The 22802-nt window shown below is 44.3% G+C and overlaps 1 protein-coding gene across 2 annotated transcripts in view; it reads left to right on the top strand.

Moving 5' to 3' along the window:
- Positions 1–10791: 10791 nt before the first annotated feature.
- LOC117745312 (mannosyl-oligosaccharide 1,2-alpha-mannosidase IA) overlaps positions 10792–22802 on the top strand; it is a 166546-nt gene continuing 154535 nt past the window's right edge. For both annotated transcript variants that reach the window (XM_034553549.1, XM_034553548.1), the window contains exon 1: positions 10792–12592. In XM_034553549.1, the coding sequence (XP_034409440.1) occupies positions 12035–12592 (558 nt within the window). In that variant the 5' untranslated portion in view covers positions 10792–12034. The remainder of the gene's footprint in view (positions 12593–22802) is intronic.

The raw sequence follows: 22802 nt of genomic DNA, 5'->3' as shown, positions 1-22802 counted from the left end.
CTCTTGTGAATGTTCTCTTAACGCACTGCTGTTGGGAATATTTCTCAGTCATCTTCCCAGATGCTCTTTGATTGAGGAAGGTTGCAGCAAGTAATGGATATCTAAACGTATTCCCACATGAGACCGTGTGAATGCAAAGCAGGCCATCTCTGGGAGAGAATATGCATGTTGTATTTTTCATATCAAAGGGATGTGATCAAATATACAAAACCAAAAACCTCCAATTTAGATTAAGACAAACCTCAAAACAGGAGACGTCAAACACCGGATATCTTCACATTATCCCAGACACTTCTAAACTCCTAAGAAGAAAAAGAAAACATTATTTTCATACTTTTCCTTTTCAAACCAAATGCATATTTTAAGGCAGACATTCTCCCACCATGGGGGAAATGTTTGGTGCAGGAATCCTCGATGTTAAGCCATACAGCCTACAGAAGAACCTATTTAATTGTATAAAATGTCATATCCACGTCACGTTTGCTCGCCGCACAAAACAAATGAATTGCAGCGCTGAATTTTTTGATGTCATCGCCGTTGCTTTTCTTGAATGTGTTGCACTGAACTACAACAACAACACTGTTGCATCACCAGCGTTCGCTTCAGCTTCACGTCCGTTGGCTTCATTTCTGTGCTTTATTTCTGTTGCTGCGTTATTGCACAATTTATTTTTGGGGGGGCTTTACAGGGATTTCTGTAACTGCCAGTCTCTTGCTTTGATTGTCAAGCTTCCTCTGCGCTCATGTGCATTACATCACTCCATGTGCTTTACCCAAGTGTCTAACTTCTCTGTGGGTTTTGATTTGCATCTCATGTTTACCTTTAACTGCACTCCATTTGTCACCTAAACTTTAAAGTGTGGAGTTCAGGCTCATGCAGAAAGTGGCTGAATTCACAACTATAAACTCTAATTAGTACGGCTCACAAGATTCAAATCCAAATTAGACTGTTCCATGGGGAAAGTTGAGTGAAGGCATCAACTACAATTAGCTACGCATGCGGACCAAACTCCTCACATTTAAGTCAAACTGGGTATAACAAACCTTGAAATGACTTAAAACTTGTTTCAGGTCGACTTTTAGGTGTTACATTTTTAGATTCATTCAAACTTAAAGGATGCGGTCACGTTTTTCAGATCTTTGTCACAACAATAATGACATGCTCATAATAACATGCTCATATGTCTATTGAAACAGTTTTGTTCTTCCGGTCTAAAGTAGCCTTAAAGATATGAAAAGGCATTTATTGTAAATGTATCTTGTCTACTATTACATTGAAATTATTTTCAAAAGAGAACTTTTAAGGGCCGGTATGATCAGGAGAAACGATTACAGTGACCGAAAACTGGGTTTTCAATGGGCATAGAAATATTGTAAAAAAAATAAAATAAAATAAATTAAATTGTTGCCAGAAAAACACAGATACAGAATGTACCATGCTTTGAAAAAATCCTAGTTTGGTTACCACAAGATGTGTACTACATGTGCTGAAACATTGGACACACTGGTGTTCCTTTAAGTCCTGGACCATTTGACCGGCCTAATGGTGGGACATTGGACACACTGGTGTTCCTTTAAGTCCAGGACCATTTGACCGGCCTAACGGTCATTGGACACACTGGTGTTCCTTTAAGTCCTGGACCATTTGACCGGCCTAACGGTCATTGGACACACTGGTGTTCCTTTAAGTCCTGGACCATTTGACCGGCCTAATGGTCATTGGACACACTGGTGTTCCTTTAAGTCCTGGACCATTTGACCGGCCTAATGGTCATTGGACACACTGGTGTTCCTTTAAGTCCTGGACCATTTGACCGGCCTAATGGTGGGACATTGGACACACTGGTGTTCCTTAAGTCCTGGACCATTTGACCGGCCTAACGGTCATTGGACACACTGGTGTTCCTTAAGTCCAGGACCATTTGACCGGCCTAACGGTCATTGGACACACTGGTGTTCCTTTAAGTCCTGGACCATTTGACCGGCCTAACGGTGGAAGGCTGGCGGTGAGACTGCAGATGAACATTTGACTCCAATTATAGAGACAGCAATCACAGTGTGACGCGCGCACGGACGTCATCGACCTCATGACCCCTGCGGTGTCATTACTCACCCACCCAAAGACTGTTTTCCTCCCTCGTTTACCTCGTCGTTCTCCAACATTTTACACCACACGAGCACTTTAACAGAGCTGTACCTTTATCTCAAAAGACCGATTTTAAAGAGAGCAATAAGTGGCTTTAATGTAGTGTCCACATTGTGCATGGTTATCAGGTGACACCTCACAGGGAAAGGAATGTACTTCATGATGGGCCTTACAAACGGATGCATTTGGGGCTTTTAGTCCCGAGGCAGAGAAGCTGGGGTTTTAAATCCTCGTGAAGGCCAACTTGATGAAATAGTGGATTGCATTTCCCTTTTCTTTTTTTCTTTTTCTCTTTATCTTCATGTGTTTTGTATTTAAGTGTTGGTCAATTATTTGCAGTTTGCAAATTTAAAATTTTGCAATAATTAAGAGGTTTATTTTATTTTAAATACACATAAATGGGAATATATATATATATATATAACAGAAAAAAACATGTATTTAGAATATTTACTATGTATGTACAAATCAGAACGATAACAAGTGTGCACTTTCTTGTTGATTACTCTTCAGCTTTCAGCATTCCATTCCTGTAATGACCAGTAAAACTAACAACCAGAACGGAAACAATGTCAGAAACTATAAACCAAATTAAAGTTTTACTTTATAGCGTTGTCCAAGTCTCATGATTTTCATCTGTGAAATGACTTTGTGAATTTCAGCAACCTTCAATCTGATGACTATATTCAAGTCTGCACATCGGCAATGTTGGAATACGTATTCGGAGCTACTGGCACAAGTAAATATCCTGCATTCAAATATAAAGATAAAATAATTGCCAAAGTATTATGAGCTAAATATACTTCGCCATCAAAACTACTCATAATGCAGAATGTACCTTTTCCCTGAAATATACATTAAGTTATTGGATTATCGTGTTTGATAGGTTTTTTTTAAATCGTCCTCTGCAACTTGTGACGAAAGCTGTCCAATAAATGTAGTAGAAATGAACAAGTAGCATAACACAGGAATACTCGGTTAAAGTCAAGTTGTACACAAACGGGTATCATCCCCTGCTGGGGCGCCCTTGAGCAACAATGTGAGAAAAGGGAAACTTCCCTGCAGGTTTGAACCGCCTGCAGGAACCCTTTTTGGCCAGAAGGGGGGATGCTGCTCAATATAATTCACATTTTTTCAAAAAATCTGACCGAATGAGTCCCAAAGGTAAAACATTGAGGGAAGAGTTGCATTCATATGTCTGGAGGACCACTTCTAATGGCATACTTTGAGTTTAATGAAGAGAGAATGAACGGTGGCCTTGTTGAAGTGAAGCGGCCGCCAGCGTCTGCACGGATGATATTCAGAGAGAGACGTGGCCGCTCTGGCTGAGGTAGTTTATTCCGCTTCTGTAAAATGGAAAATCACAATGAGTCATGTGCTCCTTAACCAGCTTGGCCAAATATCTACTATTCCTCTGTAATACTGCTTGAATGGATATGCCATATTTATTATAATCACTCATTTTAATTGTTGGCAGTTGTTGTATTCTATCATTTTCTAGCAGAGCCTCTGGGTGGCCAAGTTAATTTCACATCTGAGGAGTTTAATTTGAGACTCTAATTACTAGTATTGTTGTTGGCAGAAAATCCTCTTCACATATTTGCATTTGAAGGACTTTAAACTGATACTCATCCAGAGGAATTAACAGTAAGTAATCAGTGAAATAAGCTTAAAATTCCCAGATCACCAAGAGTGCAAGCTGTGAGAGAAGAGTTCATAAATCTGTGATAACTCATATAAAGTCACTTGTATTTATGGTTAATGTATCTCTAAACTGCAAACTAGCCGACATCAGAAACAAGTGTCTTTGATCTCAGGGTTTCCAACTCCAGTCAAGTTGCCATGTTTAGTCCAGATGAAATAAATGGTTTGTTGTGTTGGGGAAATACGCTTCTTCGCTTTTTAGATGAGAAGACCAGCAGCACTCTGGAGTCTGTAAATATGAAGTTCCAGCCTGCGGCTGCTTCGCTTCACGGCTTCAACACCGGCACAAACCCCCCTGTAAGGAATGTTGTTGGGAGGGAACTAACACAATATAACATGCCAATTAATGAGCTATAGAGGTGCAGGGAGCTGTATTTTGCAAGCTTTAGACAGAATGACCTGTTTGCAAAAAAAAAAGTGTGGAGTGAGGCCATACTCTGTGGAGTTTGGGTTTTTATATTGCTCACCTACTCGAGCACCAGAGATCACGTCACCCCAGTCCTTCAAACCCCCCCACCAGCTCCCCGTTTAGCAAAGAAGCACGTTCAAAATCATCGTCATCACCAACAAAGCCCTCCACAACCTGCAGCCCCCTCCTACTCTCTGACCTCCTGCACCGACGCACACCCACACACAACCTCCTCGCCCCTCTCACGGGGCCCAAACACCAGACCTGGAGGGGGACAGGCCTCCCCCAAACCGCAGATATTCTCCCTCACTCCCCTCTTTCAAAACACCACTCAACACCCACCTGTTTGGATCGGCTTTAGGTCTGTGATCCGTTATTTTAATAACTAATACAATGTACTTGCTTTTATACTGTTACAATGTTAGCCTATGAAGTGTTAGCCTATGAAGTGCTATAACAAATAAAATGTGTTGTTGTATATTGAGCATCTTTGACACATCCTTTGGGATGGATTGCGTTCTATCTCATCGAATCTGTCATTGTGTCTTCTCTTTCAGTTGCTGCAGTGTGTCTGTATCTTTGCAAACAGAATTTAATTAAGTGACTGACTTCACGGGTCCTTTTTTTTATGTCTTTTTTACAGTATTATAAACATGCCATACACTCTTGCCAAACATTGAACAGCTTTGCCCGGTGTGACTTAAACCTGAGAGCTTTTCCAAATGGATCGGTCCGAGTGTTTATTTACTTCTGTTTTGCTGAAATTAAATCCCCAGGTCTCACTTGAGTGCCAGCTGGGTTCCCACCTCTTGTTTATTTACTCCTCATTGCTCTTTAATGTTTCCAGAGGCTGCCCTTCACCTGTCAGGGTGCTGTTTGTTTTGACGGTTGGAGCCGCCTGACCCACAGTCACACTTAGAGGAACCAGGCTTTTTCTGCTGTTTATTTGTTTTGGTGCAAAATGTGTGCCATCAGTCTAAAATATAATCACTTTTATTTAATGTTGCAGCGAAAACTAAAAGGTGCATTTTTACACCGAGCGAAATGCAGCCTCAGTAGGGCTCTCTGCCTGCAATGCATATAAACACCAGCGGGTGGCACTGTGTAGCCATGCACGTGCACCGCTCCTTAACGAGGGCTGTTATTCGCTAAACGCGCTCCTACTGTTTCCCTTTTTCCCAGGATTGGTTCGTGCACTAAAAGCATACTGGCATGTTTAATCGCTGTGCTGGGGAGGGAGTCAGGCTTTCTGTGGCCCCGCTCCATCAGCGTAATGGGGTGTTTGTTATTGCATTCGCTCTCATTTACATGGCCCATATCCCCCTCTAATGTATGGCTAATTGTTGTGTTTAGGCAATAAAAATAAATGTTAAAAACTCTGAACCATTGCATCGATGTTCAGATTTCCATCGTCGGCTAATGTGCTTTTGAAAATGTTTTGTTGCACAACAAGAAGTGCTTTGATGATGAATCTGATGGAGACGGGTCACTCGAGGGCCGCATGCGCACAGCAGTGTGCCGTATTGTCTCGTCTATAAAAGGAACAGACCAATATAACTTCAGCGAGGCAATAATGCTGAGCTTATTGTTCCACTGATACTATTTGCTCTGATGGCTGAGCAGAGCTGTTCTGTTTGTGCTGAAGGGAGAGGCGAGGAATAACGTCCCACTCTAGACCCACAGCACGAGCAGCACCGGCGATGGCTGGAGTCCGGTGGCGGAGAGCAACAGAAAACAACAACAAATACACATTTAGGTGTTTATTTTACTGCATTTCGTCTATTTGGGTCTGTCGATTTCTCCTTATTTCCACAAAGGTTAGCATAATATCATGCCTCATTTGTGTAATAAATTAAAATGGAAACAAATAATGGTCTCAATGTAAGTCATCCACTAGGGAAGTTTATTTAATGTTTCCCCCATTCACCTGTAGTGTCATGAACATTTTGGGAATTTCATACTATGTATCTTTAAAAAGCTTTTTACAGAAAGTTTTGTTCATATATCATTCAAATCCTGATTTAAGAACATTTTATTCCTGAAAACATGGCGAAAATTGATGTTTTTTATGTCTGTTGACATTATTTTCTGATTGGGGGGGGGGGGGGGGGGCAGCTGGGTCCCCATCTTCAATGTGCTTCGTCGGGTATCGCTCACACCGGGGTCACTGACCCCGTCCCCCAAACACAATCTATTCCTGATATTTATGACTCGCCATCCAGCATCCTGCCGAGCCACGAGTCACACTGTCAGAGAAAGCTTTGCAGCGGTGCTTAAAGAAACAAATAGTGAGCGTGGAGACGTTATTAATGTGGAGGCCCTGGCACGAGCCAATACGTGTCTGCCTGCTGTTTGATGTATTGGAGTGAGCAGAACACAGAGATGGACTTTCTCATTGGCATCTCGTTAGATGAATAAAACATCAGTGCGCGTTGCGACACAACTGAATTGGTTATGGATCACGGGACTTATTACAGTCTGTGACCCTCTGCAGAAAAACCTTTTCAAGACTGTCAGCTGTTTTAAGCCACGCCCCTGCATGCTTTCAGAGACAACAGGGTTGTTATGCAATTGTTAGACGAATCCCAATAATCACTTAAAAATCGTGTCTTTGTGAGCAGAAATTGCTTTTATCACAGAACATCTGACCTCTGATCAGTATTACATGCCAACTGAGAGAGTAGAAAAAAGTGCCTCTACTCCTGAATGTACATGGACAGCAGCAGTTGGGTTCAGTGGTGAGCTGCATGCAAAGCACAGCCTGTTGGAGCCATTTCTCTATTCAAACCAGAGCTTTTCTTTGATTTCCTCCGCGCGTGTTGGTGGTGGTGCGACTGCATTGCCTCGCTCATCCATCCTTGTGACGAACTAGGCTGTCACCGGCTGGAGCAGCTCCACGCAAGCTCACCGACTCATGTATAACTTGGCCTTTTGAGAAATACTGACTTGATATGTCTATTGAGTATAAAAAAGAAATAAAAGGCAGCAGTTGGTATTTTATTTGGTTGGAATCAGCATGAACATATGAATATATCCCTCACTGATTACATTCATCGTTTGCCTGTGTGCAACATGTACACCCAATGGCCACTTTATTAGGAACACCTTTACAATCCAATGCAACAACTCAAAAGAGGCTGTTGGTATTGAATGTAAGTTTATTAAAGGTGGTTTTATACCAGACTACTTTATATCACGATTCTAATTGGTTTTCCTCTCAATTTACATGCATGAGAGTGCCACAACATGAGAAACATATTGTAGCCCGTTACAACTCACTAACTAAAAGCTAACATGTATATTTTAATTGAGACACCAACAAACAACCCTGCTCGGCTTCATAACTTTACAGCAGTTGCATTGTACTGCATTACATTGTACAGGTGTACCTAATAAAGTGACCACTTGGTGTACGCTGTTCTGCAAAGACTGATTAAATGCTTATGCTCAACAGACGCTGAGCCATCACAAAGCCTCTCTCTCTGACTACAAACTGTCCTTTTGTCAGGGATGAAGCCCATGAAATGCTTTATAGATGAACCTACACTTTCAGAAGAAAAACTGTTGAAGAAGAACTGTTGAATTAGTCTTTGTATTTACAAAGACTAATTCAACAGTTCTTCTTCCCCCCTCGTTCTGTAAGTTACAGACAGTCTGACGCATTAGAGTTGCTGAGGGAGATGGCTTAACAGTGAAAGTGGGGGGTCAAATGCAATACACGTTATCTTAAAATGAGCTCATCCCACCATATGCACCTGACAAAAAAAAGAACCTAAGGAGTTTAATTTGTCAAATGCTAATAAGCGCTTACTATATGGCAGTGGTCACCAACCTTTTTAAGCTCAAGATCCCTGACCTCTGCCTTGGTGACAGGCAATATCTACCTGTTGAGGTGTCCAGACTTTACAACTTGAGGCTTTTTATTTGGCCTAATTGTAATTAAATGAAATCAAACACTTTGGTCCAGTATTCAAATTGACTTAATTTCAGTGCAACATAAAAAGTGAATTATTGTTAACCGCACACAATATGAACAAGAAAAACACATTTGCAATGAGCAGGCTGGATGAACCACCAATATGAATGTTGTATTTATCAACTGAAGCTACAACACTGACAACATGCTCAGTTAGTGCAACTAATGTAAGGGCTCATCAGCACAGACAGTGAAGCAGTCTGTGAATCGGCTCCTGGATTTTGATTTGGTGATTTTCTGAACTCCACTTACGCAGTTTTCGGGACAAATTTGACATTCATGAAAGTTTTTCTCATCTAGGCTTCGTTCTGAACTGAGCTTTTGTTTTGAAGGGCAAAGGCAGAAAAGCCACTCTCAATTCATGCTCAATGTTGAGCTTTTGTTTTGAAGGGCAACAGCAGAAAATCCGATCTCACGGAGGTAGGACCTGGCGAGTCGCAAAGAATCTTGGAGGAACATATTGTGTTTCTGAATTTATTTTTATTTTATTTTGGAGAGCGACCGGTTGTCGACCACTGCTAAATGGTTTCATTCTACTTTTACTTATAAATGAGCATTGCAACAACAAGATTAGGAGTAAGGTGGAAGAGAAGAGGAGGATATGTGCTTGAGGCTCATCAAGAGTTCATTAGACACCACAGACATTGTCAGGAAAGTCAATGACACTGATGGTCCGCACTGAATGCACTGATCGTGAGGATATCCGGGGGCAACTTTTGGACAGCAGAACGACAATAACCCTCTCAGGACCAGCAGAGGCCGCCAGGTGGGATTGTGGGGTTGTGACTTGTAATTAAAGACCAATATTGAATCCGATCAGACCTTTATTTTCTTATTCCTGCTTTCAGATGCATTTGTTGAATAGTGCTGTGCAGGCTCCTCCGTAATGACCAACTCACCCGGCCCATCTATCTTATTTAATACTGGGGGGAAAAAACACTGTGTTTACACTTTAGCTTCTATTTTGCTTATGTAAACATTATCTTAACTCGCTTTTTCTAATCTTCCTGTGTACCAACACACCTCAGTCACGGGGATGTGGCACAGAAGACTAATTCAAACAAGGATATATAACTGTGACTTAGTGGGTTGGATTTGCGCAATAGACTTGAAATCAAGCATGCAACTTCCTTTTTGACCTTGAAACTCAGGTTCTATTCCCCGGCTACGTCCAGATCTTTCAACTTCATCACACAGTCTTCATCAGCGGATAGATGTGGCCAGTCAGGACGAAGGATCTGAAATCCTATAACAGTACATATATACACTATAAGCTTGTCAGATGATTTGTCTCCACGGCAACTGGTCCAAGTCCATGAAGCCAGTGTGAAGTGGCTGAAAGGCCCCAGAAAAAGCTATAAAGCATATAGATGAGATGCTTGAGACATTCAACTGGAAATCCTGAGTTACTGCAATTGCAGCATGATGACTTCATGGAGCTCATCAAAGGCCTGACGTCTCTGGCTGAATTTAGCCTCATAGGGAACATCAAGTTACAAATAGTCTATGGTTATTTTTTCTGAAACAACACACATTTTGAAACTCCTCGCAGGTGTTTCGAAGACATTTCCACATTACTCACCCATTGCCTGTGTGGTGACTATTTCCTTCAACCAAACAAAGATGGCAGCCATAGTCCCTCAGTGGCATGCGTGTGTACGTGAAGTACATGTATGTAACTGAGGAATATGTAAAAGTAAACATTTTAATTTTTGCTGAGACTCCAACTGACAAAAAGGTAAGTAAATGCGTCACTTCCGGCACCGGGGTTTATTTCGGCAATTCGAGTGTTGCACACGTGTTGAAATCTTCCTCAATATTCATCACGTCGTGTTTTTGTTTCTGCTTGATGTCGAGGAGTCTTTAAGGATTCGGGAAATGTCTTCAAAACGAGGGTAAGTGTTGTGTAACGACCTGCGGGCTTGTTGTGTTTAACTCTAGTTTACATGTAACGTTAACGACCAAACCACCACATGGAAATGTGATGATTAAGAGAGGCACAAACTAAAGCTTCAGAGGCTCACAACAAAGACAAAATACAATTCACCAACAGACAACGAGGTCTTGAAAATATACAATAAAACGATTGAAATGTTGTATTGTGAGCTGCTTTTTAAATGCAGTTGTTAGAAAGTGATTTATTTCATTTAAAAATAAATTATATTGCTTATTTAATTCCCGATGACTGTTGAGACATCTGCGGCAGATATATCTTTGGGCTTTCTATAAGCTTCTCCAGGATTAAACGAGCTCATTTCCCTCTGAGTGTGTGCGTGTGTATGTTGTTGTCTTCTTCTTCCTAATGTACAGACCTCTGCTGTTATTGTCCAAACGGCTTAACAGTGTTTCGATAAGCCGCCGTGAATATTCATCAAGAAGCCCGACCAGCCCACTGGATCGTCGAGCGGCGGACCGCTTCGCCTCTCCACCTCCTCGCCCCTTCGCCTGCACTAGATGTTACATTTCCAGTCTCTCTCTCTCTCTCTCTCTCTCTCTCTCTCTCTCTCTCCCTCTCCATCTCCCTCTGTCGTTGTCTCTCTCTCTCTCTCTCTGTCTCTCTCTCTCTCCCTCCATCTCCCTCTGTCGCTGTCTCTCTCTCTCTCTGTCTCTCTCTCTCTGTCTCTCTCTCTCTCCCCCTTTTACGCAAGCGGACGTCCACGGCGCGGCGACACAAGTGCGCACTACAGGCGAGAGTGCGAGGCGGACGGACGGACGGACGGACGGACGGACGGACGGGGCGGCGGGTACCGGAGCGACGACGCGGCGGTGTATCTGTCTTGTTGGAGACCCGGGGACCGGACGCTGGATTTGTTTATTCTCTGGATTTGCTCCCGGGGCTGGGATAACTTCGCATGGGACACAACCCGCCTCATTTAATGTCATCCACCGAATTGTTCCACCCGGAGTGTTGACGCCAGTTGTGGTGTGTTTGTGTGTGTGTGGGGGGGGGGGGGGCGATTGACAGATCGGCGACATGAATACACACGCGACATGAATACACACGCGACATGAATACACACGCGACATGAATACACACGCCGGGTAGATGCAAAACACAAAGGCGGTCTTTAAACGTGATCTGACGGGTGGGTGGGGGGCACTGTGATGCAGCAACGTGGGTCGGTTTAAAACGGAGACGAGGAAAGAGATGCTCCGCTGCACGCTGGAGGTTTCGCAGCGCGGAGGTTCAGTCTGTTGTTGACGATCTGAACTGCGTGGAATATAATGCCTCGGGACGCAACTTTGTCCACAGAGCCGACAAGACGACCGCGGCACGTTTGATCATATCTGACCAAAAGTGATCTATTCGCGAGCGCCCGCCCCCCCCCCCCCCCCTGGCGGGCGTGCTGTTAGTTCTCCTGTTCTTCTTGAATATAGCTCAGCCGATGCTATTTCTCCGTGAGCCCAGCGCTGCTTTACGGTTCACATCAACTCCAAACCCCCGCATCCTTATCGATGTCCGTGTTTGTGTTAAATGTCGAACTGGATGAGCCCCCCCCCACCCCCGCCCCCAAAAGCTCTGAAGCCGTGTTGTCAAATGATCGGTTCATTGTAGGCAGGCCTAACCTTCGCTTATGCGGATACAATCGATAGCGAGATAAGAACTGTTCCGGAGGCAGTTTATTCAACTCTGTAAGGGACAACGGGGGTGTGTTTTAAAATCACGCATATCCTTCTTTTCTTTTTTTTTGAACACATGCCCCGACGCGGCAGAGAGTGCTCAGTAGAGACTCAAAAAACACTGCGTGGAGAGAAAGGAAGAAATCCAGTATAGCACATCGTCTCAAGAAAAAGTTTCGATGGTTTTCCGAAAGTTGCCCGGCGTGTCGGCGTCGGGCATGGGTCTGCGCCTGTCGCAGAAGTTCGTGTTTCTGCTCTTCCTCTCCGGTTTGGTGACGCTCTGTTTCGGGGCCCTTTTCTTTTTGCCCGACTCCGTCCGACTAAAGCGCATCTTTTTATCCAAGACCGAGACCCAGCCCGTCACCGTGGGCTCCGGGTCCGAGAACGATGCCCGGGAACCCTTGAAACGACCCAAGGACCCGGAGCCCCCGCGGGGCATGACCCCGGCCAGAGGGGAGACCAGCACCAAGCTGAAGAACCTGAGCCGCAAGCCGACCGTGTCTCGCGAGGCGACCGAGGAGCGGCTCGCCGCGGGGAAAGCGCTGGAGGACTTCACTCTGCCCAGGTCCAGGACGGAGTCCGCCTCGGCGAAGGCGACCTCCTTCGCCCGCGGCGCCCCCTCGGAGCCTTTCAGTTACGGCAAATTCAAAGGGTGTCTGCTCAAACCCCCGCTGGGACGAGACAGCGGCCGGCCGGCCGACCCCGAGACCAACGAGCGCCGCGAGAAAGTCAAAGAGGTAAGGAGGATGATGCCTGCAGGGGGGGGGGGGGGGGTGAATCCAGGACAAACTTTGTGCAATATGAATATTGTCTGTTTCTAAATCCATCACGTGACATCACTCAACTTCCCCCACAGAATAGTCATCATAATTAGTTTGTGTTATGTTTCTGTGGTCTTTTGAAGGGGAGCATGTTCGTGCTGTCAAAACAAGACAGATAAATGTCGGTCTGCCTTATTCGGATAAAAAAACAAAAAACAGGCATGCATTCGAAAGAAGTAATTATATTTCCATCATTGAATTTGATTTGTCTGTATTTTTTTGACTGGAAGCGGAGGGACAGATGTTTGCCAAGCGCCTGTCAAACAGATAAAATAAATCCATTTCAATCATATCAGTTGTCCAAATGTACCCGGTGTCCTTTGCCTTTCCGTAGATACATTTCTGTTGGGTTTCTATTGATGAATGATATGTCTGCCGTTTGTAGTCGCTGGATGCTTCATGTTTTTCCTCTTATAACATTGTGTTTGTGAAATAATGGCATCGGAACTCATTGTGGTTTGCCTTTTGTGAACTTAATCATAGAGCATTATCGGACCGCCATGTTTGTCTGTCGGGAGCTGTTGCATTGCGTTCCATCAGGTCATTCTAAATGATGATGATGGTGGGGGGGCTGCGTTTAGCTGTTGCACCTCTATCACCTCGCATACAATCGCCTGCAAATGATGTGACACTTTGGCCAGGAGCTCTTCAAGCTCTGTGCCAACCTTTGTTGAGCCCTGTGGGCCCAATAAGGGCTCCAGAATGGCAGCGTCTGTGGATCACACATCTGTACCCACTCAAGGCAAGTGAGGCTTGTGAGGGGGATGGGTGGGTGGGTAAGAGTGCAGCGGGGAGGCCATTGGCCAGCGTGCGCAGATGGGTTTCAGCCTCGGCATGTGACACGGATAAGTCCCGTTGTCACTCTCACTTCCAGCCTGCTGTCAGCCTCTCTGTGCTGCTCACATGCCTTTCGTACCTAGAGGTGATGTGGTGCATGATAACCGCGGCGTCCGAGGGCTGAGGGGGTTGTTTGCCCTCACTGACTCGCTCTCTTTTGATGCTCTCCCAAGTGAATGTCAGTGTGACTTTGCTCTCGCACAGTCTGTTCAGCTGAGCTCGGCAAAGTTCTCGCCTTGTGGTGGTGGTGGTGGGGGGGTGGGGGTTATTTGTCTCCCTTCTCTCCCAATCACCGTCTCCCAGAATTAGAATTGCGTTTCTTCGTGCAAAGACCTTTTATTTTTATTAAGGCCCTGTTCATTTTCATTCCATGTTCATACCCTATAGTACTTTTCTTTGGGTGGTTCACTGTTGTTGATGCTTCAGTTTCCACCGTCTCGAGATTGCTGGCAGCGTTCCAGATGGCTTCTCTCTTTCCCGGAGGCTCACATTCATGCTGCCAGCACAGGCTGACACATAGTGAGCCTGTGCTTTGTCCAGGTTTACAGATGTAAAACCAGGGGCCGACTGTAACAAACAAACAAACATGTTTTGATTCCTTTTTGTTTTTGTTGATGTATCTGTGAAGCATGAAGTATCATACATAACTGAATTCCTAGTTGTCACTCTCAGCCGGTGATGTACAGACAGAGCAGCTCTGTCAAAGCAGTGTTTTGTGTGTGTTTTTTCCCGCTGTAAATGAATGCAGGGAGAGGGTATCCCCCTACTAAAGCCAAGGGAAAGTGTCTGGTCCAGCCCACTGAGTGCCTCAATGCCCAAACTGTGAATGAGTGTTGTTTCTTTTCTCAACTACCAACAACTAGAAAGCAGACTCCCAATTTTCTTCCTCTGTGTGTCCACCCACTGCCAAGTGGGGGTGAAACAAGGGACAATGACGGCCTGATAATCACATAAGACAAATATTTGAAGGCGGCCCACCGCTAGCTGAGCCTCCCCAGGATACCAGGAAATACTGTCAAAATCGCCAAGGTGCTGTTTACCGCTCCGCTAGTGGATTGTTACATCTCCTCCAAAAGTCCTCAGCAGTATAAGGATAAGAGGACTTGTTTCAAACGTCTTCCTGTTTTGCAATTCTGTGATGTCATGGCTCAAAGCCTGTGTTGCAGCCTCATTGGCTCCAGCACGAGAGGCTAGATAGCAGGGGCCGTGGCACAAAAACCTGCCCCTTTTTGATGTCCTTTTACATTCACTCCTGTTACAACCTGGGACTGCAGTCATAAAACACTCGATGCAAAGCGCAGAAGTGACACATCCAGGTGAATTAAGGGAGGGGGGGGGGGGGGGGGGGTGATCTCTCCACAACATCACGTACATCAAGAGAGAAGTGTACAATAAAGGAGGGTCCCTGTAAAGCCTGAGATAAGTTATTTTCCCTTCAAACGAGGGCCTTTCCTTGAGGAAATTGGATTAAAGTGTCTTACGTGGCCTCCAACATGATGCATATACATGCCGGATAGGCTAGGTCTGCTTTTGTTTAAAGACATGCCGATACCAGGGGACTAAGCTGACAGTGAGAGGACAGACACACTGCAGCCTCTCGTGGCACAGCCTCCTCCAGTGGAGCAATAAAAAGTCTTGAGGGCTTCTTTGTTCTGTGGGCGTGTCTCTGCTCACTGTATATGTGTGATGGCTTATCTCCATGATCAAGTGCTTGGGGATGAATTTGGAGTTTGACAGTTTCAGTTGGAAGGCTTGTCACTGTGTTTATCCATCCCGTACTGAAGCCCACCTGCATCGCTGTGTAGACTAACAAGAATAAAATGAGGTACATCTGTTCGGTTTGCAAAGTGATTCCACTCAATAGTCAGATGGACGTGCTTGCGTTTAATACAGAATAATAAGCAGTAGCATAGAGAAATGGATGAAGATAAAATTTAAGAAGCATGGTTCAATCCGCAAACAAGAATGTCACAAATCAGACAAACCTCATCTGCTAACTTACTAGGGAAACTTTAAGGGTGGCATGCTCTTTAAACATAAAACGTGTGAAAAATTGGCAGTTTTGGTTATAAGTTGTTATAAACCGAACACTCGGATCTTAAATTAGGAAATGATAATAAAGAAATAAATGGATACATTTCCAACTTATTTCTCAAGGAGGTTGGGCCTCACTGTAGAGCAGTTGTGTGTGGCTGAAAGACATTTTAGTAATGTTTTCCTCCAGTAAGAGGGATGGTCTCAGTGCCACTGTGCGTTAAAGCTATCTTTTGAAATATAAATACAGTTAAGTAACAGGTTTTACATGTTCTTGTATTTGCTCTTGAGAGACTTTAGAATATCACATTTAGACAATGAATTGTTGCATTACACAAACACTCTCACAAGGACACACAAACCCTGCACAAAGCTGCAGAAATGGATGAGCTTGTAGCCCTGACCTAAAATCCCCTTATAGCAGTAATGACCTGTGAGCTGGGTGTCTGTCTGTATAAAGTGCTGCCGTTAAGCTGGCGCCTCCTGGCCGGCTCTGACCCCCCGCCACCCCTCATTCCCCTGCTGTCTCCAGCTACGGGCCAGGTGTGCCAAACAACCTTCTGTCCGAGCAAGGAAAATGGCCGCCTGCTGAGCGAGAAGAAAGAAAGGGAAGATGAACACAGTCTTAAGAAAAGGGCTCATGTGCTCTCTCCCAGCGCTCCCGCAGAGCCGGAACATTTGTGCTTTTCCCTTCCTCTGGATGCTGTGCAAATGTCAGTGGCTGGTGTGTGTGGAGTATGAGCCCATCGTTGTCTTTGGTCTGTTTGTGCGGGGGAGTGAGCTAGCTGTGCTATTGATATATTGTGCAAGTCAATGGCGACTGAGACGGATATTATCAACCTGTAAATGCTGCCAGACGATGATGACGCACACCTTTTACTGCCACACAAGAAGTGGAGTCGCCTCTGTTTTCTGAGACGTGTGTTGTGTTTTTACATTGTCGGCATTCAGTCTGTTTTACCGAGGGCTTGCTTATAGTAATTTCAATAGGACGTCCCAGGTTAACATTATGGGCGACCATGAGTGGAAGGCATGGCTGAGTGTACCACCTGGTGTTGTACTTGTACTGTGAGAGCAGCTCTCTGCACTATCCATGAGTTTAGCTTGTTTCCTGCTACTTCCTGTTTTCACATTTAACTCATTGACACTTGACGGGTAACCCCCCCCCCCCCCGTATGGATATCAGAACTTTTGTTTCTATTCAGAACATTGGACGAACAGAGATGTTCATTTAGGAAGCAAACCTGAGGATATGTCGGTGCAGAACATATCACAATGAGCTAAAGTGTGACATTCACTTAATGGTGCTCAGAAATGTCTGCACTACAAAGAAAATGCCTTTTAAAGAAACAAAACATTGATTATTTACACATTGTTTGTTCCACATAGCTACCATTAAACCATTATGTTCTAACGTTTCAAGAGAAAAATATTTGGTCATTAGTTTCTGTAGTACTCTCTGTAAATGACGCCGAATGCAAAACCACAGTGATTGCGTGATTATGTCAAAAGACCGTGGCCTTGTAAAGCCCACACACGTTATTATGGCACATTAGAACCATTTATGCTCTTCATGGTGATCAGTTAAAACACTCATTTAATGATCAAATTACACCCAAGAAGCTCAAAGCTATGAGAATCTAGGAAGACTTTGCCAACTCTTTTCCAATGAAAGTAGCTAGCAGCTCTAGCACCAACATTTGCTAAATCTAGTGAGAAAGTGAGCACAGGTCAGAGGTCGACCAGCAGGTAGCCCTTATTACTTATTACAGTCCTGTGACAGCTGTCATTCCAGAGATTCTTATTTTGTCAGAGCCTTTGATTTAATGATTACTGTCGGATAAAATTAGAATTTCAACAAATATACCGTAACGATTGTTTAAAAAAAACGCACTTAGCTTTAATTTGATGCTTTCTGTTTAAATCAGAGGGTTGCTGCATCGCTAGTGTCGGACATCCTGCTGCCACACTAGTGACTACATGCTGAGCTGCTGTTGACCAACGAGAATCTTATTCACGGGCACCTACAATATCGATTGGTTCCTTCCAACCGCGTGAGGCGGAATAGAGGAAAAGGAAGGAGTTGAGTAAAAAAAAGGGGAGATGGTGGTTAACATCCTTTTTTTTTGCACTCTCCGCAGTTCTCTGCCTGCATTCCCTTTGTGATAGGGGCACTAGCTCGAGGGCTAGTCTCTGTGTTGAGGCATGCTCTTCAAGTGTGTGTCCTCTGCAGATACACAACTCTTTGCTCAAGTTATCCGGTTACAAGATGCACATGGGCTTTTTTGTACAAGCGTGCTAGTTTCATTTTGTGTGTGTGTGTGTGTACCATGCGTGTGTTGGTGGGGCACAGTCAGAGTGGAGGATTATATCCTATCTTGAAGGAATGAAATGCTTTAAGTGTCCTCCTCTCCTGAGAGGCCATGCACTCAGGAGGTTCTTCTGTGGGGTTTCTATACATATGCCGTGTAGTGTGTTTGTGTGAGCACAGTAACTTTTCCTCAGCTGTTTTAAAGTCACACAGCTTGTATATCGTTGCTCTTCCTGACGACGGGGCCTAGTCAACAGTTTGCAGATGTTTTCCATCGTTGCACAATAAAAAAAATCCCTCCTGAAACTCCCCCTTGTTATTTGTTCCCACTCTTCCACGTTGGCAAAGTTGGCGAGACCTGACCCAGTCTGTTTGTTTGCTGTACATGTTCCCGCGGGGGTGTTTCGTCACTTGCCAGTAAAAAAAAAAGCAGGGTCACGTCCCAAACCCAATATTGACCACATTTTGAGCAGCACTCTTGGCAGCGGCCGTGTGTTTTTCTCGAACTTGATTTCCTCTGTTTTCAGATTCCACCATCCAGAAGTTGTTGTTTTTTTGCACCGTCAGTCCGCCCTTCCACTGCTGGGATGTTGCAACAAGTCTGTTGGAGGCAGATCTATCTTGGGTTAAGCGTACTGCTGACATAATGGGCTCATTGTACCTCTTAATCCTGGCTACTGAAGGCCGTGATTACTGGGAAAAAAAACACACACATTCATTCCCGACTGGATCCTCTCAAGTTCCAGTGTTCCCCTCTGGGCCCATGACTTTTTGATAAGGCCAACGTCTGCCAAAAATCCTTCATAGTTTTTGTATTTACTTACGTTTTCCTCTAGTGTGCTCATCACCGTTTATTAAAGTGAGCTAATGGCCATTTAGCTTGTTCTGCTCCTGCTGACATTATTAGCTCTGTAACAAGAAAGAAAAGAGAGGGAGAGCCCTTGCGACTGACTGTCCAGGTTTGGAGACCACATATGAACCAGGAATTGGGGACAGGTACCCTTTAGTTGGATCTCTCTGTAATAACAAAAATGTCATTTCATTCAAACATTTAGTTTGAATTCAAACGTTATACACATGACAGAATAAAACTACTACCTAGTCCTTTGCTCCTCCCCTCCAAAACCCATCTCCCATCAACATGTTTCAGTGAGTGAAATGTGTAACCACACATGCCGCCACTTTCTGGGGTGACGTAGTCTCTCTCTCTTTCTCTCTCTCTCTCTCTCTCTCTCTCTCTCTCTCTCTCTCTGTTCCAGATGCGCTCTCAGGTACCAACATTTGGCACCGATTTGACTGAAATCAAGGGGTTACATGTGTTTACTACAGATACAGAAAGTGGAGAAGATGAAAGGTCCAGGGAGGGCCTTGTTGGCTGCCTCCCCCCACCTTCTCTCTTTGGCCTCGCTGCTCGAGCAAATTCAACAAATAGGCAAGAAGTGGAGAGAGAGAGGGAGAGAGGGAGAGAGTGGCCTAGATGTAACCAGCAGAGTATCCGAGCCCCCAGCTGAGTTTCCGCCCCTTGCCTTTATGCCTGCCTAATTGGTCAGAAAACATGCGTGGCTGTGTTCACAGGATAATGGCAAGACATTAGAGGGGACTCGGGGACCTGGCCTGTCCCCATCGGTCTTCCTCCTCGGCCCAACCCTTGCTCGTCCTTTGTTTGGTTCTTGTTGAGATTTTTTTTTTTTTTTCTTCGTTTTCTGGAACTGTCACCGATTCTGTCTCCGTTACTCAGTCTTCCTCTTCCCTCCTCATCTCTCTCTCTCTCGCTCTTCCTCCCTGCGGCCCCGGGCCCGCTCACTGTCACCGCTCCGCCAACCATCCCCTCCTCTGCATCGCCAGAGAGCCAGTGTGAGCTGCCCGGCCGCTGTCGCTGCGGATCGGCCCGTCCATGTGGTTGTTGTTGTGTTGTGACACAGCTTCAGCCTACTTTCAAGATGGCTGAATAATGCTGTCAAGCTTTTGACCTACAATTTAGGCGGATCCCCGGAAAACAACATCATCTTTTATGCAGCGACCTTTGTTGGCCAAGAATGGGTTTTCACCCCGAGGGAGGACAATGGCTGCGTGTGGAAAGCTCACCAGACCGTTTTCGTGGTCAACACAGCGCTGTCTAGTGTTCCGTGGGCTGAGAGGGAAATGTGTCTCCCTCGTGATTTTCCCCTTCATCAGCATCACTGGGCAAATAGTCCTTAATTAGCTGAATTCTTACAAGACCATTTTAGCCAGAGCTGGGTGCATTTGTTCATTATATCACAATTAAGTCCCTAATCAAATGCTCAGTGCTCATTAGAGAGCCATATAGATTTCTCTTGGTTCCATCGCGGTTGGATGATGGGCCAGCTATGTAATTACAATTTCCAACCATCCACGGTACGTAGGGAAAGACAGAGAAGTGACAAATAAACAGATTTTGATTGTCTACTAATGAGTTTGTGTGTGGGAGAACAACCAGTTTGCTGATCATTAATTGGATGAGACTCGTAGGTGATGTTGCACTGGATAGATGGGACTGGATATGGAAGAGATGGGTACATGCAGGGTCCTTTGAGGATAAAGAAACCCTTCAAATTGTACTGGATATTTATGTCGACCAGACCAAAAAACACATTCAGGATGGCAGCTGTCACAGTGGGCTCATTTAAGAGCTTCTTTACAATCCTATTGCTTAAATAGTGCAGCTAAACCCTTCACATCAAAACATATTGCCATTTCAATCTTGAATATTTGTAGTTTTTAAAAGACGTGTGTTTTAGAGGATGTCATTTTTATAAAACCTTTAATATCCTAAAACAAGTGATTTAAAAAAATGTCTTAACAAAATCTGTCTACAGAACCCGTTTTAGTGCGATTTAGTTTTTTCGTATTCTTAATTTGGAGAAGAGAGGCTGGTGATGCAGTGTGTTCCAACAACAGGAACTGGGCGCTGTCCAGTTTCAGAAGTGACTGTGGTTTTAACAGGTTTTTTGGAGAACCCCTGATATGTTGTTTCAGCTAACCACAGTTTTCTGTTTGTGCACGCAAGTCATTATGATTCATACATCGGTGGTTAATGGGAGTAAGTTTCCGAAGAAAGAAACGTTATTCACTTTAGGTTTCACTAACATACTACAAGTAAGTGAAATTACAGCTAACAAATACTGATGTCATAATGGGCTGTTTTGAATCTAAATTAGGGACGTAGCATCTGAGAGTTCCCCTCCTTTAAGCCTGATATGATTAATATCTTAATATTCAAAGGTATTTTACATCCATCGTGTGAAATCTAAAAAGGCTTAAGGTACATTTGACCAGTGAAGGCTACTTTAAAAAAAAAAAATCTAATAATTTGTATTCTCGATTTAATTTGCTAATTATGTAGGCTTAATGTCAGAAAAATTGTACATCACAATTATCCAGAGCCAGGGGTGGCATCCTCTTAGGTTACTTAACAGATTAATTAATTATCCGAATAGTTGTTGTTTGGCTAATCTTGGTTCAGCTCTAAGTCAATAACTGACATGTGGGGTGCCGCCTTGATATTGGCGGGCTAAAGTCCAATTTACAGTACGGACGCTACAGACTGAAATGTCGTGAAATCAATCGACCAATCGGCACAACGTAGAGGAATCGGTACCATTTATGAGACCATTCAGTTTCTACCTTTTATCCCCTTTGTTCAAACTAGAGTGCTTCTGCGTCGTGCAAATGGTCTAATTAGGCTTTTTATGTGCCAACTGTGCCGAAAGCTCGATCCATCTCCGCCATTAGAGTGGAAACCTGCTGCTCACCAAACCTCCCCCAGAAGATGTGGCCCCTGGTCATCGGCTCTCTCATAATGATCTGTCGGCTGTGGTCTCCTGGACACAAAGAGAGCAGTGTGTGTGTGTGTGTGTTTTATAATGACATCCCTGGATGACCCAGCGCCAAAGATTGTGGCTTCCACCTGCAAGGGAACAATTATTGTGTCAGGGACTGAGATGTCACCTTAAAGTCACTCCAATTCAAAATGCTAATTTGAAACTGCGGTTGAAAGGATGACAAAGCAGCCGGTAATACATTAACACTTATAGATTTGATATTAGAGCCTTAATAATGACGAAGCACGGCATGTCTGAGCGGCGAGGTTCAAACGAAACTCGCACCCCGAATGTACGTGACATGAGTGGACCTCAAACTGAATTCCTCTTTGAATTTTATTGGTCCAGTCAAACGTGTGTGTTCCCAATCAGTGTGAGATTAGGTTTGAGCCAGCATTTTAAGAGTTCTCCAGCTAAATAGGCTTGTGGCTTAGCAACAGTGGAGTTTATTTTTACTTGGTCACAAGTCTCACAAGCTTTAGCTCCTTAACTGCCAAGTGTAACAGACACCATATTAGGGAGTTTAATTAGTGTGAGGCTGCAGGAGCCAGTTTGATGTGTGCATTCGCTAAGCGGGAAGTAGGACATGCAAACCAACAGCCAGGTGAAGGTGCTGCTCTATTGAATGCAAGATATTTAAAAGATCCATTCAAATAAGTTGAGGCAGTTCTCTGAGTCTGAAGAGGGCCTGAAGTCCACAGCACAAAGCATGTTAAAAATACAGAATTCAGCTTAACAAATGTAAAGTATTTGCTTGGAAAGAGGCTTCAGATGTTACCTTTGGTTCAGAAATGCAAACTTGTCCTGTGCTCTCCAAAGAGTAGTTTAACATCAACCGAAAGTCTTGTTTTTTTAGTGATGTCGCTGCATTCCCAGATCTCAGCATCGACTCTGATAAGTGTAATCCCCTCAAACTGTTGGCTGTCGCTACAAAGAAAACCTTCAAAAACATCGTAATAAACCACAGTTTTCCAAAGCCTTTTGAAAGTAATATTCAACAGTTGTCAGAACGCAGAATGCAACGTGGTGAGAAATAAAGCAACCGTGAACACTCTTTCCTCCACAAACCCAGGCCCCCCACCCTCAAGAAATGACTTCAGGC

Source organism: Cyclopterus lumpus, chromosome 16, assembly GCF_009769545.1.
Source record: "Cyclopterus lumpus isolate fCycLum1 chromosome 16, fCycLum1.pri, whole genome shotgun sequence".
NCBI classification, from domain to species: domain Eukaryota; kingdom Metazoa; phylum Chordata; class Actinopteri; order Perciformes; family Cyclopteridae; genus Cyclopterus; species Cyclopterus lumpus.
The sequence above is the reverse complement of the archived record's forward strand: the minus strand, read 5'-3'. Positions and strand labels throughout refer to the sequence as shown.